This window comes from Sarcophilus harrisii, chromosome 4 (assembly GCF_902635505.1).
Source record: "Sarcophilus harrisii chromosome 4, mSarHar1.11, whole genome shotgun sequence".
Lineage (NCBI taxonomy): Eukaryota > Metazoa > Chordata > Mammalia > Dasyuromorphia > Dasyuridae > Sarcophilus > Sarcophilus harrisii.
In genome coordinates, this window is record NC_045429.1 from 323,423,586 (window position 1) to 323,437,661 (window position 14,076).

The window sequence follows — 14,076 nt, forward strand, 5'->3', positions numbered from 1 at the left end:
CTGAGCTTTGGGATGGTGCACCACCCTCAATCCCAACCCAAGGTGGACAGAGCCCAATTTTCACATAATGTTCAAAATCAAGAAATAGGATGGAAAAAGGGGCAAGAATGAAATTGTTGAAGAAAGGAAAAAAAATTGAGGGATAAACGGGGAGAAGAGAAAGCAAAAGAAATCAAGAGAGATGAAGCAAGGGGGAGGGGTAAGAAAAGCAGAGAAGGGGAATGCTGGGAACAAGTATCAATAAAGAGAGGAAAAACAGTATAATGAAGATGAACTGAAGGAGTTACTTACTGACAGAGAGATGCCTGCTTCTGGGCTCTGGCGGCTGATAGATGGAATTTACATCTCCCATAGACTGAGAAGCTTTGATCCGGACCTGCTTGGGTACTCCAAGATGCGGAGAGGAACTCGTCTGAAAGGATAAATGGAAAAGATTGAAATAGGATATTAAGGAATAGAAAATGCAAAGAGTCCTCTATCTAGAAATCATCTTCACCCAGACTATGGAAACCTATATTCTATAAAAACTAATCTTACATTTTCCCAAAAACCTTTTTTCCTCAGTCTTGGCAACTAATCTGCTGCTCAGTATAATCTAATGACCTCAATGGCATATAGTACATGATGTCCCATTTTAAAAGATGGAAATGTAGCCATAGAAACATAAGTCATATAATAGATTTGTAGAAAGAAAGAGATCTATAAATCCCTCTTTAATAAATACTGCATAGGGCCTGAAGAAAGGGGCAAAACTACTTCAAAACCTAAGTTATCTGCCAGGCACTGCAGAAAATAGGAACTAAATTTCTGAAGATCTATTGAAAATCATCTCCTCAGTCACTGTCATTCCTTAATAAACAGTGTTATGGGCCAGAACTCTGAACTTGAAATAAAGGATTCTTACAAGGTACTAAGTCAGTGGAATTGGTAGAGACAAGTTATCTAATTTAGCATGGTTCAGTATGATTGATTTAATCCTGCAAGGAGATGTTATAGGCCAGAACCTGAAACAAGGTACTAAGTGCAACTAAGGAGACAATGGTTTAATCCTAGCACTGATTTAATCCTAAACAAATAATGGTTTCCTAGTGATATAATGATTGGTTTGTACTCAATGTGTAGCATATAAGCTAGAAGCCTCAGCCAGGGAGATTCAGAGATTCAGAGACAAGTGGACACAAGGCTGGAGGACAAACCCTTGGACTTAGATAGATTCATCCCATCTCACACCACCTTGGTGGCAGGTTCTTCTCCTTCGCTTATCCACTGAAACCAAGACTCCGGAAGGCCTCCAGAAAAACTAGCCGAGCCCCAAGTGAAGGAGACAAGACTTTGAAAGAGATAATAAAAGATTTGGACTTTAACACTTGGCTGTACTTGTGGTGATTACTGAACTGAAAGGAAGGCTGCCTCCAGAGACCCCAAGAAAACCTCAACCAGAGAACATTACATTTTAAAGAGAACATTACAAACAGAAATGAAGGATCTTAGTTTTTCCATACTACCAGGATCCTACAAATACCTAATACATAATTAATTACTACCTTTGCACAACTGAACTTTTTTTAAATTTTTTTTTATTATAGTAACTTTTTATTGACAGAATCCATGCCAGGGTAATTTTTTTTACAACATTATCCCTTGCACTCACTTCTGTTCCGATATTTCCCTCCCACCCTCCACCCCCACCCCTAGATGGCAAGCAGTCCTATATATGTTGAATATGTCCTAGTATATCCTAGATACAATGTATGTGTGCAGATCCAAACAGTTTTCTTGTTGCACAGGGAGAATTGGATTCAGAAGGTAAAAATAACCTGGGAAGAAAAACAAAAATGCAAACAGTTTACATTCATTTCCCAGTGTTTTTTCTTTGGGTGTAGCTACTTCTGCCCATCATTGATCAATTGAAACTGAGTTAGATCTTCTCTTTTTCAAAGAAATCCACTTCCATCAGATTACATCTTCATATAGTATCGTTGTTGATGTATATAATGATCTCTTGGTTCTGCTCATTTCACTTAGCATCAGTTCATGTAATTCTCTCCAAGCTTCTCTGTATTCATTCTGCTGGTCATTTCTTACAGAACAATGATATTCCATAACATTCATATACCACAATTTACCCAACCATTCTCCAATTGATGGGCATCCATTCATTTTCCAGCTTCTAGCCACTACAAACAGGGCTGCCACAAACATTTTGGCACATATTGGTCCCTTTCCCTTCTTTAGTATCTCCTTGGGGTATAAGCCCAGTAGAAACACTGCTGGATCAAAGGGTATGCACAACAACTGAACATTTTCAAGAGAAAAAAAAACCCTGAAGATTAAGGATCCCTCAATTCTAGCTTCTTTGATTATTAAGATTACTAATTTAAATAGTTGAAAAAGTCTTCCAGAAAGATAGGCAGCTATAAGAATCTCAGGTGAGATTCTTATCTAAAAGATAGAGATAGCAAAATTCCTGAAATGAAGTGATTCAATCCTGAAACATTTACCTAACTCTGCCCCACTTTCTCTTTGTCAAAGTCCTTAACCCACTGAGCTCCTACCCAAACCCTGAACTCCAAAGAAGAAAACACTGGTCATGAGTTTAAAAAGATTCTGTTTGCATTCTGTGCTGTGCTCAATCTCCTTCTATGAATTCTGGTTAACTGTGTTTCCTTTAGCCTAGGCCTATAGTCCCCATATTCTAATCTAGCTTCCTGTATACGCTACATACAGCCCCAGCAAAGAAACTCCAGCTCTATCCTACACCTTAAGAGTCTGTTTTTATAAGACCCTTTTGGCTCAAGTCCACCTTGGATCTAGGACAGAGCTGTGGCAAAAGCAGAAGCAGAGACAGCCCTGTGTCTGAAGGCTGAGCAGTCACTGGGAGGAGAGTTCACTTTTATTTGAGCAAACTTGAGCTGCTCCTCTTGGGATACCTGCAGGCACACTCTTTGATGATGTCTGAGGACAAGAAGACTCCTATGCAGCCATCTTTGGACTATGACTTCTGAGGATTCTACCTTTCCTCAGATCTTCAAAGAAAAGGAAAGGATCACTGCATGTATGACAGTCAAGTCTTATAAACAATCAATGACCACTCACACTACTTCAATTAATTGAAACATTTTCAATTATAATCCTGGAAAGACTACCAAGTATCATTTGTGTCACATCTTGGACCTTACCATCTTTCCTGACTTTGGGACACTGTCTTCTGCTCTGCTACTGAACAATAAATGCTTCATTCATTCCTTGGCTTTGTCATCTGTGATGCCAATATACCCTAAGGACCATTAAGCCTTTTTTATATGTCCTTCAGTTAAAATTCCCTTAATGTATGTCTGCCCAAATTAGAATGCAAATTCTTTGACAGAGGCTTTTACTTTTTCTATTTGCAGCTCTTCTATACCTGGAACACAGTAAGTGCATAATAAATGCTTTTCCATTTCATTCTAAGAAGACTAGGGCAAAGATAATAGAACAAGCTATTTTAAATTGGAAATAAGAAACAACCTCAAGACTGACAAAAATTAAGGATTAATAAATTATCTGGGTCAAAGCTTTTAATTATTTCTCTTTCTTTTACATAAATAAATGGAAAAAATCATTACCTGACCAAAACAAATTCTGTATCCTGTACTTCTGGAAAAAGACTCAACTCACAGTTGAGCTTAGCTGCCAAGCAACCAGCTTGAGCCTCCCCAAGATGGATTTTATCACGTGCAAGGCTGTCTTGACAAACTGTACTGCTTTAACAGGAAGTCAATGCCAAGAGGAAGTAAGTACTCTTGCTAAAGCCTTCATGGTACAACAACTCAGCTCTGCCAAGAGCCAGAGAGGAAAAAACAGTCAGTGTGCTATACTGAGGAAGCAAGCAAGTATTGGGGGAGGGAAGGCATGCAGTCTCTAGTCAGAAATAGAACAGCATTGTAGTAAGCACTCAGAGAGGACTCAATTTATTAAGTATGTAGGAAAAGTAGTGGAGATTAATTTAAATACATTCTCTATGCTCAAGAACTTACAATCTAATAGGAAAGGATGGAAAACAAAATGTTTATAGTTAACATAAATAAAAGAATAGAAAAAAAGATTAATAATCAGTTAGATCAGGGATTGTGTTATCAATGTAGAGTATGTGACTGAATCAGTCAAAGCTTCCTGGAGGGAAGGTTTAAGATATGATTTAAAAAGAAAAAAAGATGATATGTGACAAATAGAAGGAATGAAGTTATTTTGTGCATTCAGGGAATAATGATCAAAAGCCTTGAAGCAAGAGTTCTAAGTCATTATTATGTAATGGATTCTTCTAGCAGTCTGGTGAAGTCTATGAATCTCTTCTCAGAATATTTGCTACCTACATCAATAAATTAAGGAAATGCTAAATTTTGATTAGAATCTAGTGAAAATAAAAATGTATTTTTTCCCCATCCAAGTTCAATCTATTCAATCTTAACCTGAGTGTCAGAATCCATTGCTCTGGGACAAAAGGAATGGTCAGATTGGGGAAACCAGGGAGCAAGAACTGGTGCTGAGTGTTGTTCCCCACTACCCAGTTTCTGGTCAGAGACCCAGGACAAACTGCAGAAGGGAACCTGTACTCAGGAAGCAATCTATCTCAGAAAATAAGAGAACCAGTAAGTTCAGAGGCAAACAATAGCAGTATGACTTCAACTCCAGAAACAGAACAATCTCACTTCCAGAAGCTAGCCCAATTCAAAGGCTGCAAGGGAATAACTTGGATTCTCAGACCAAAGTTCTATGCCTCAGATCCAGCAGAACTTCCCAGATGGCTGATATTAGTTCAGTACAGTAAGAATTTAACAGTTTACTACTAGTGAGACCCAAATCCAGGTCAGGAATTTGCAAAGCTCAAACCAGGGAGACAATGTAAGACTTCTCACTGGATCACATTACTCTGAGAGCACTAAAATCTTGTAGGTTCCCAGCCTGAGCTGTTCCTGATATGCTGAGATAATATAACATTCAATACCTTCAGAAAGTAGCAAAAGAACCAGTTCATACCTTTCCTCCAGAATGAAGCAGAGTCCAGCCCTAATATCTATTTCAAAATCAGGAAAAAGGCTGGAATAATGAACAAATAAAACAAAAATTTCACCATAAAAAAAGCTATTATGGTAACAGATGCTAAAGTGCAAAATCCGAAGAAGAAAATGATTATAAAACATTAACAATAAAGCTTCTAAAAAAAAATTACAATATGGACACAAATTTAACTAGAATTTCTAGAAGAGATCAAGATTTTTTAAAAAAGAATTCAAAATGTTCTTATCAATGAAATAAGAGTGCTACAGAGAAAAAATGGAAAACAACTATGGAAGAAGAAACTGGGAAAGAAATGAATAGTTTGGCACCAGAAATACATAACCTTACCTAAGCACCAATGATTAGAAAATATCTAAATATCTTTTGGGCTGTCTAAACACCATGACTAGAAAAAGGTCTACACATCATATTTCAAGAAATCTTAAAAGAAAACTACCCAGATCTCTTAGAACCAGAAGGCAAAGTGAAAACTGAAAGAATTCACTAGTCAACTTCTGAAAGAAAGCCTGAAAGAAAATTTCTAGCAATATTATAGCCAACATACAATTTTCAGGGGGAAAAAATGCTGCAAGCACCCACAGAGAAAGAATTCAAGTACTGAGAACCAGTCAGGAGCATAAACAACTTAGCATCCACCGCTTCAAAAAAAAAAAAAAAAAAAAAAGAATGAAGAGCTTACACTATGCTATTCTAAAAAGCTTATAGGCAAGAATAATGTATACGACCTATACCCAAGAATAATTTACCCAGAGGAAAAAATATAATTCTACAAGGGAAAAAAGGATTTTAATGGAACAGAAAACTTGCAAACATTCTTGTATAAAAATACTAAAACTTATGTAGAAATTCTGAAATTCAAACAGGAATTTAGAGAAACAAAAAGGTAAACATGAAACATCAATGATAAACTAAAGAAGGATAAACTACTTAATCCAAATATGAGAAAGAGAATAATATAATTCCTCTGGATCTTATCATTATCAGAAAATCATACAAAGAATCTAATTTGATAGGGAGTAGGAAGGTTTCTCTTATATCTTAATGATCTTAAGAGAAGAATGGAGAGAGAGGGGAAGGGGAATACATTGGGAAAAGAGAAAGCTAGGGAAAATTATCTCATATAAACTGGAGGCAAAAGTAGACGTTTATTCAAATAAGGAGGAAATTAGGAAGGAATGGTTAATATTTGACCGTCACTTTCATTTGAACTGTTCAAAAGATTGAAAACACATACACACATATGTGTGCGTGCAGTGGAGTCCAGAAAAACCTTTCAGTTTACAGGGAAATAGGAGGGAAAATGGAGGAAGTCACAGAGAAAGTAGGTTAAGGAGAAGGATTAGCTGTATTGGCTAAACAAATTTTAAAAATGTACAAAAATACGTACAATCCTTGTTGAGGTGAGAAAGAATGGAAAGCTGATGAAATGCCCTTAATTGGAGAATGGCTGAACAAGTTATGTTATGTAAATATTCTAGAATGTGTTCTAAGAAAGGATGGATTCAGAAAAAATTGGGAAATTTGTATGAACCGATGAAGAATAAAGCAAACAGAATTCAGAACAGAATTTCTTATTGCTTGTACTTCTACCTTTTGACAGATGAAATGATCACTAAGACAAGCCAAGAAAGAAATTATTAGTTCCTTCATTTTTGGCAGAATGAGAAAGCTGCAGCAAATGACTAGATAATGAAGATCCCATAATGACTATATCATGTGCCAGATTTCCCAAACTCTTCCTCTGTTTCCTCTTTTGGTCTAGGTAGTCTGTAGTATATTCCAAAGGGAGGGGAGGATCACTTCTCAGCCAAAATATTCTGCCATGTTTTCCTTTCACACTTCCCATCCCTTCCATTTTGTAAATTTCTCATTTGTGTATGCCTTCTTCATTTATAGTAGCAGTACTTCTTCCCACCCCCACTCACTGAAACACACAGATACACACTCACACCTATTCTATTTCTTTTATATCAGGCACATCCATCCAAAGCCATGGTTGAGGCATGAGTTCTATCCCACTATGTCTCATGGATAACCTCTGAGGTCAAATTTGTCTCTTTGTATTTAAACCTTTGGTTCTTGTTTATTTCTTAAACATTGGGCATTTGTGTAAAACAATGGACCCCATGGTTAGCACTACCAAAAAAAGAATTTTGGGGGGTAAGGGGAGAGATACTGTCTTCTGTGAATTTCTGTAAATTATCTTCTTTCTTCTCATCTCTAAAGTATTAAATTTGGGGAATATATATAGGCAGTTTTCTTATTCTCCCATCCTTTTTAGTTTAAATCCCTTTTGATTAGATTTTCAAGATACCTGGCAAAAGTATTCTTACTAGCTTATGCCAGGTACATTCCATATTTGGTGGGAAACCAGTCATCCCTACATTGCAAGCTATGATACAGAAATCCAAATCCTATTCTCAAGTACCACTTTCTCTGCCAGCACTTCACTTCCCAAATTAATTTTTCTTTCCTGCATCCCTTTCCTTTGATGAGGAACAGTGAGGAAACACAAGCTGTGCCCATATGGCCTTTAGTTTCTTGCCTAAGTTCTGATAATTGTTAGCAATAATTTTTAGGTTCCTTCTGTGTCATTTGTACCTATAGGAACAATCACAGGGGGTAGCTGTCATCTGTTTTTCTAAGTCTTAAGAGGTTCTTTGTTAGATTTTTTGGACACTCCTCCCAAGAAAACAATAGAGCTTTCTATTATTATTATCATCAAGTCAACAAATAGCTGCCTTCAGTACACTGAGCAAGGAAATCACCTGCTCCTGTTACTCTTCTATTCCTCTGAACCTTGCTAAATAATTTCTTGCCTACAAGTTTTTGTGGTTCTATCATGTCATTCTTTAGAGGAAAAGCAAATTTAATATATACAGCAAAGAAGGACTTAAGATTAATTATAAGTGGAGACTTAATATAAAGAAATGCCACAATGGGTTGGCCCAAGATCTCAGACTTGAGAAACAGGTATTGGCATCTGCAATAATGGGGAAATAGTAAAAGCTTAGTTTTAAAGTTTTAAAGGCTAGGAGATTAGCTTTGATCAAATTAATTTTAAGGCAGCACCAAGCTATCAGGCAATGAAAATCTTGAAGATAGTTAAGAGATCTGGGGAAAAGGAAAAAAACAGACACACAAAGATATATTTGAGTTTTGTGGATCCAGCTAACAGAAGCAGCCATTTGAATGGAGCCACTTTGTGAAGAAGCTAGTAGAAGTGAAAAATACCCCAAAAAGAGGCCACAACTAAGTTGAGAGGGGAGGAAAAGGGAACAAGTGATAGAAATTCCTAAAATTTAATCGGTAAGATAACATAATAACCAAGATTTGGCAAGGCAAAAGATGCCAGAGACAGAGAGGGACTCCAATACAGAAAGGATAATCAATCCCAGAAAATCTAAGAGAGAAACAGAGGTCTTGGGATCTGTCTATAAGTGAGTTACTTATAAGTGAGGAGGTAATTTGAATACCATGGTAAGGCCAGAAGCTAGACTGAAAAAAACTAAAGAGATAATTAGAAAAAAATTTGGAGCAAGGAAAGACAAAGCCCATCTAAAAAACCTGAATATGAATAGGGGAGGAATGATAGAGTAATAACTGACAGATCTATTTATATGTTTTTAAAGTAGGAAGCATACCATAGGAAGTGAAGAGATGAGGTAAAGATTATCAGTGAGTAGAAGAACAAGCCAAGCAGGTAAATAACAGGTGTCTTGAAGGAGGAAGCATCTATAATATTCCAAACTTTGGATAGAGTCACTACTGTATAATACCAGACTTATTTGTAATGGTGATGAAATTCCAAAAGCAAAATCTCATTACTAAGATTGATCTTAAAAGGCAAATTTGCAAGATAAAGAAACAGATTGTGTCCATTTTGTATATCTTACAAGGGCTGTGTTTTATATAGAAATCCTCTTTTAAATTTGTTACAATATTAAGATTCAATAATAATTAAGTAGAAAATACTGTCCACAATTGATGACTGAGAAAAATGACATGGAATGGTAAAATGACATGTCCATTTCCATCAGTGGTAGAATTGTTAATAATAACTAAATGGATTTGTTCATAGTTTAGTCCTCTGATCATTAGACTATCCTTACACTTCATCTTCTTTTACAAGGAAAAGGTATTTTGGATGAGGTATCTAGACGTTGCTCATAATTCATCAAATATTTCTTTAATATGTCTGTGTGACAAAGGAGAAGCAAAAAGAGGAGAATAAGGAAATACAAAGACATGATATCTGCCTTCAAAGAACTTGCAGTTCAATGTCAAAACATATATTTGGTAAAACAATCTGAGAACAACTAGTAAGCAACTTCTAAATATAAGGGCTGAGAAGGCATAGAATAAAGGAATAATCAGACAACAGTTAAGAGTTTGTCAGAATCACAGAAATTCTAAGTTGGAAGGAATCTCAGAAAGTATTTAATACTTGATTCAAAATTCCATCTACAATATCAATGATAAGTGACTATTTTTAACCCAGAAATAGCATCTCAAGAGAGTGGAATTCTGAGTGCTAGCACTTGAAGAAAGTAGACAGGAGAAGAGAGGACATTTCAGAAGTGGAAAGGCATAAGCAGCAGTGCAGAGCCAAGAACAAGCAGGAATTTGTAAAGAAACAAGTCTGGTTATATCAACAGCTTCATACTAAAAGATGAGGTTTAAGAGAGCCAGGAATGACAATAGCTGGAAGGCCTTGGAAGTTGGTCTGAGTTTAGATTTAGAGTGACAAGTAAAAAAGAAACCACTATTTGTTATTTCAGCAGGTAAATCACTTGGAAAAAGTAGTTTTCCAGAATTGTTTCCAGAAACAGAAAAGTTCATTTTCTATACTGAACACTTCCCAAGAATTTTCAGAAAATGATAAATGGATAATGCTAGTATACATTGTATACTTCAGCAATGTTAGAAAACACCCTCTTGAATTCAGACCACCTGTAGTCCTCTCTACCTTAATGCAAAATGACTTTGTACTAAATTCTTAGAGTAAGTTCTCCACTACTAAATGTTGCCCCAAATTTAGGGTGGAAGGGAAAGCATACAAATGAAGCTGCCCAACATCAGCTATCCACTACTTTCTGTCCCTTAAAAGCAAAAGAAAGAAATAAAGCCAAAAAGCCCTCCATAACAGGGCTTTAAAAAAAAAAAAAAGTCTGATAGAGCTACCAGTGATTAAAGAACATGTCTTAGATGGGATGCAGTTCAACAAAATGTGTGCTGCAACACAGACATTTAAGAAAAGGCATATTCCCTGGCTTCTGATTGCTAATACAAACTGTCTGCCATTAAGGAAGGCAGCAGCTGGATGAATTACAAGAGGTCATGCAGGTCTGTGGGCTTTTTTCCACTGAACAGAAGGGAGAGTTTCCTTCCTGCACATGCCCCAAGGGAAGGGTAGAGCTGCTGAAGAGCTGTGGGAGTTGGAGTTAAAGAACCTTCCAAATTCAAATTATAAACAACTTATGATGGATGCAAATAGCGTTACATCTTTCATATTGTTCAGAATCTTTCAAGTTGTCTTCAAACCTTACCAACAAGAGAGAGAACATTTTTTTCTCTTACTGTAAAGTTTATTCCTTCCTCTTACATGCTATCTAATCCCTTCTATCTCACTTGCCACTGCAACAAAAGAAAAACAACCAAAAATTTCCTGGAAAAAAAGTGCCCTTTGATTCTTTCACTCTGAACTCCATTTGTCATTTCATGCTGTCATGAATAGAAAGGGGACAAGAGAAACATGTAGGACAGCCAGGGGAGGAGGTATGTGTCTGTGGGGGGGAATGGTGTTAACAGTAAAGTCACTAAGCGCCTCCTTTCTCTTCTTTTCCTGTGCTGATTAAGAAATTCACCCAGATGCAAATAGTCTATATTTTCATTTTAGAACAAGTTGCAAAGTACACTGAAGGCTACCATTATCAGAAAAGGAAATTACAGCACTTACTAAAGTGTTACAAAAATAGATGTTTAACACACAATTCACCAATAAGTGAAAAACTATAAGAGCTCCCTGGAGCCAAGGAGGTTTCCTTAATCTACCAGTCAAAAGTTAGGTAATTAACATTCTGGCTTCTCATAGAAATCCAAAAGATTCCTAAGCAAATCCTGCAAACTAGATGAGTTCCCCCATTTAGAAATAAGAATTCATAATCCTACCCAGATAGATGGGCTGGGTTTTTTTTCATGTTCTTTCATTAGAAAAGTATCTAAGATTTGCACAATTCTTTCCCCCTTTCCTCCCCTCCCCCCCACCCTGTGAGACAATTGGGGTAAAGTGACTTGCCCAGGGTCACACAGCCAGGAAGTATTAAGTGTCTGAGATCAGATTTGAACTCAGGTCCTCCTGACTTCAGGGCTGGTGTTCTATCCACTATGCCACTTAGCTGCTCAGCACAGTTCTTTTAAGGAAATAGAGCAAGCCTTAGACTGGAATCAGTTTCTTCTCTTACTTGCTGGAACAGGACAGATTACCAGTTACTTACATGGTTTCTATCCTGGGACAGCAGCAATATTCTAAGGCTTTTCATACTCGAGCTTCTATCCAAAAGATCAATTGCTTTATCAAGATCATCTTGATTTTTCAGGAGGATGGAGAGCTGTAACATAAGATATACAAAAAGAAAATAATATAATTATATAAGTCCAAAAAGATGCTTCATATTTTGGTCTTGCAAAAATAAGTATAAATGCAATTCAATTTTAGAGATTGATTAGTCTTTAGACATCCCCAGGTTCTTAAATATCTAAAAGGGAGTCCCAAAAGCATTTGTCAAAGACTGTTTTCCTTTCAAATGCACCATTTAATCCAATACAAGCAGGATTATTTGTCCCAAAACTAGGACAGAATTTGGAAAATACTTAAATGTTTCAACAATTTTGCTAACAATATTAAAAGTATTAGAAAGGCAATGTGGTACCATGGGAAAAGCACTAGATTTAGAGTCAGAAGACTTAATTTCAAAACGTAGCTCCAATATATTGCTATGAACAGGAGCAGGAGCAAGACACTCGACCTCTGTGACTCTCAATTCCTCAGATATAAAACACGATTAATCTTACTTGTACTACCTACTTAAGGGGCTGTGAGGAAAGAGTTTTGTAAACATAAGGTGTCACACAAGTAACAGTTAAAAAGCAGGAAGGGATTGAGGAAAATAGAAATTACTATTCAAACTTGTATGTAAAGTCATACATTACAGCAAGATTAACTTCCTAAATTTAGGGAAAGAATTTTATGGAATATGAGTAATGGACTTTAAGGTTTTCAATCCCTTCTTTTGAGTTCCTTGAAAAAAATATACAACAGAAAAAAAATCATAACCCAAGTATTAAATTATATATACACACACACATATATAAATTAAATTATAAAAGCTTTGGTAGCATCTATAGAGGTAAGATCTTGCATATCCATTGCAAATTCTTCAGTTCCCAATCTATCAAGAAGAGACAAGAGAGGGATACACTCAGAAATAAGACAATTTGTACAGCAAAAACAAAACAAAACAAAACAAAAACTTGGTGCAGGGACACCAAATCAGGAGATTTTTACACTTCGGATTAGGGGGTTTAAAAACAGCACTGAAAGAAAAGAAGATGGTGAAAGGTGAAAGTGAAAACCATGGTCATTCTTATTCATTCATATAAATGGAGTGACAGGAGTCTCATCCGAATGACAATCTAAACACAGTTTATGTTTGGCTTCAGAATGTCTTCTTATACATAAATCTTAAGTACAAAAATAGCTGTTAATCTAAGAATTCACTTTGGCATCTGAAAAATATTACTAAGAAATGTAATTTTTTTTTTTTTTTTTTAGCATCCTCCAGAAATGTAATTCTTAATAGAAATTTTGTAAACAAAGGCTTTTAATCAGACATGTTTGGGCTGGGGGAAAAAAAATTTTCACCTTTTGGAATGCCTTTAAAACTAGCCCTCATTAATGGCATTAGTTGACTTTAGGTAAGAAAGATCAGGAGTCATGTAGCATTCTCTATTCCCTGGAGTCAGTGATGAATGATTGGGAAAGTTTTCTTTTCTTAGAGATCTTATGTGGAACATTCACTTTTTATGGTTCTCTGTATTTTTTCTCCTGATATATGCTTATCACTATATTACTACTCCCTTCCTTGACTGTTTCCCTCTAGTTTCATCTTTTTAACATGTAAAGATACAATCAGTTGCCTTATACCAAGAGTTACTCCAAAACTTTATACGTGATATATTTAACCAGGAAAAAAAAAGACCTAGTACTTATCTTAATGTTTTTGATGTTTTAAATATTCAACTGAAGTCTGCATTTCTCCCATATTGACTCAAATTCTGTTTGTTCAAATTAAATATTACTTCTCTTACTAATTTCACTATCAAGAAGGAGTCTATTCCAAAACAAATTTCATTATGTTTTTCAGATTTTCTATATTTCTTAATTTCAACCAGAAAACATAAAATTGACTAATCCTAATTTTCATGAATTACAAGACAATATATCCAATTTTTGATGATATAATATGAACAAGAAATATTTAGGCTTCAAATTTAAAACATTATCCCTTACTCCAGGTTTACAGCCCAAACTACACGAAAAGTGTCTAATATATTTCAAACAAAATAATGAATGAAGCTGTTATAACTTAAAACACCATATGTTCCTTGGGAACAAGCACAATTTCACTTTTTCTCTTTATATGCTAGATGGGATATAGTAATTGTTTAATAAATGCTTGATGGATAATGTGAAAAGATGTTTTATGATAGTGATAGGGAATAAATAGATTTTTCTGCCACAGGTCATTTGGCTATTTATAGCATCATTCACAGGCTATACAAAATTATTAGCTTAAAAGAACTTAAACAGTAGGAGGCTGCTGTTGCTTGTAGTTGCCTTGGCAGGATCAGAACAAATGATTTTGCTGATCTTATACAGCCCATGGCCAGACAGTCCCCATCCTTACTTTAAGAGGAACTATAAAGATTATCCTGACTCCCTGTTCAACTTTTGTA

The 14,076-nt window shown here is 35.8% G+C and overlaps 1 protein-coding gene across 2 annotated transcripts in view; it reads right to left on the minus strand.

Moving 5' to 3' along the window:
- Positions 1–14,076, minus strand: part of MAP3K3 (mitogen-activated protein kinase kinase kinase 3) — an 89,021-nt gene that overhangs the window by 37,045 nt on the left and 37,900 nt on the right. For both annotated transcript variants that reach the window (XM_031965893.1, XM_031965892.1), the window contains 2 exons: positions 11,556–11,669; positions 292–412 (listed from right to left, as the gene is read on the minus strand). In XM_031965893.1, coding sequence (XP_031821753.1) covers positions 292–412; positions 11,556–11,669 — 235 coding nt within the window. The remainder of the gene's footprint in view (positions 1–291; positions 413–11,555; positions 11,670–14,076) is intronic.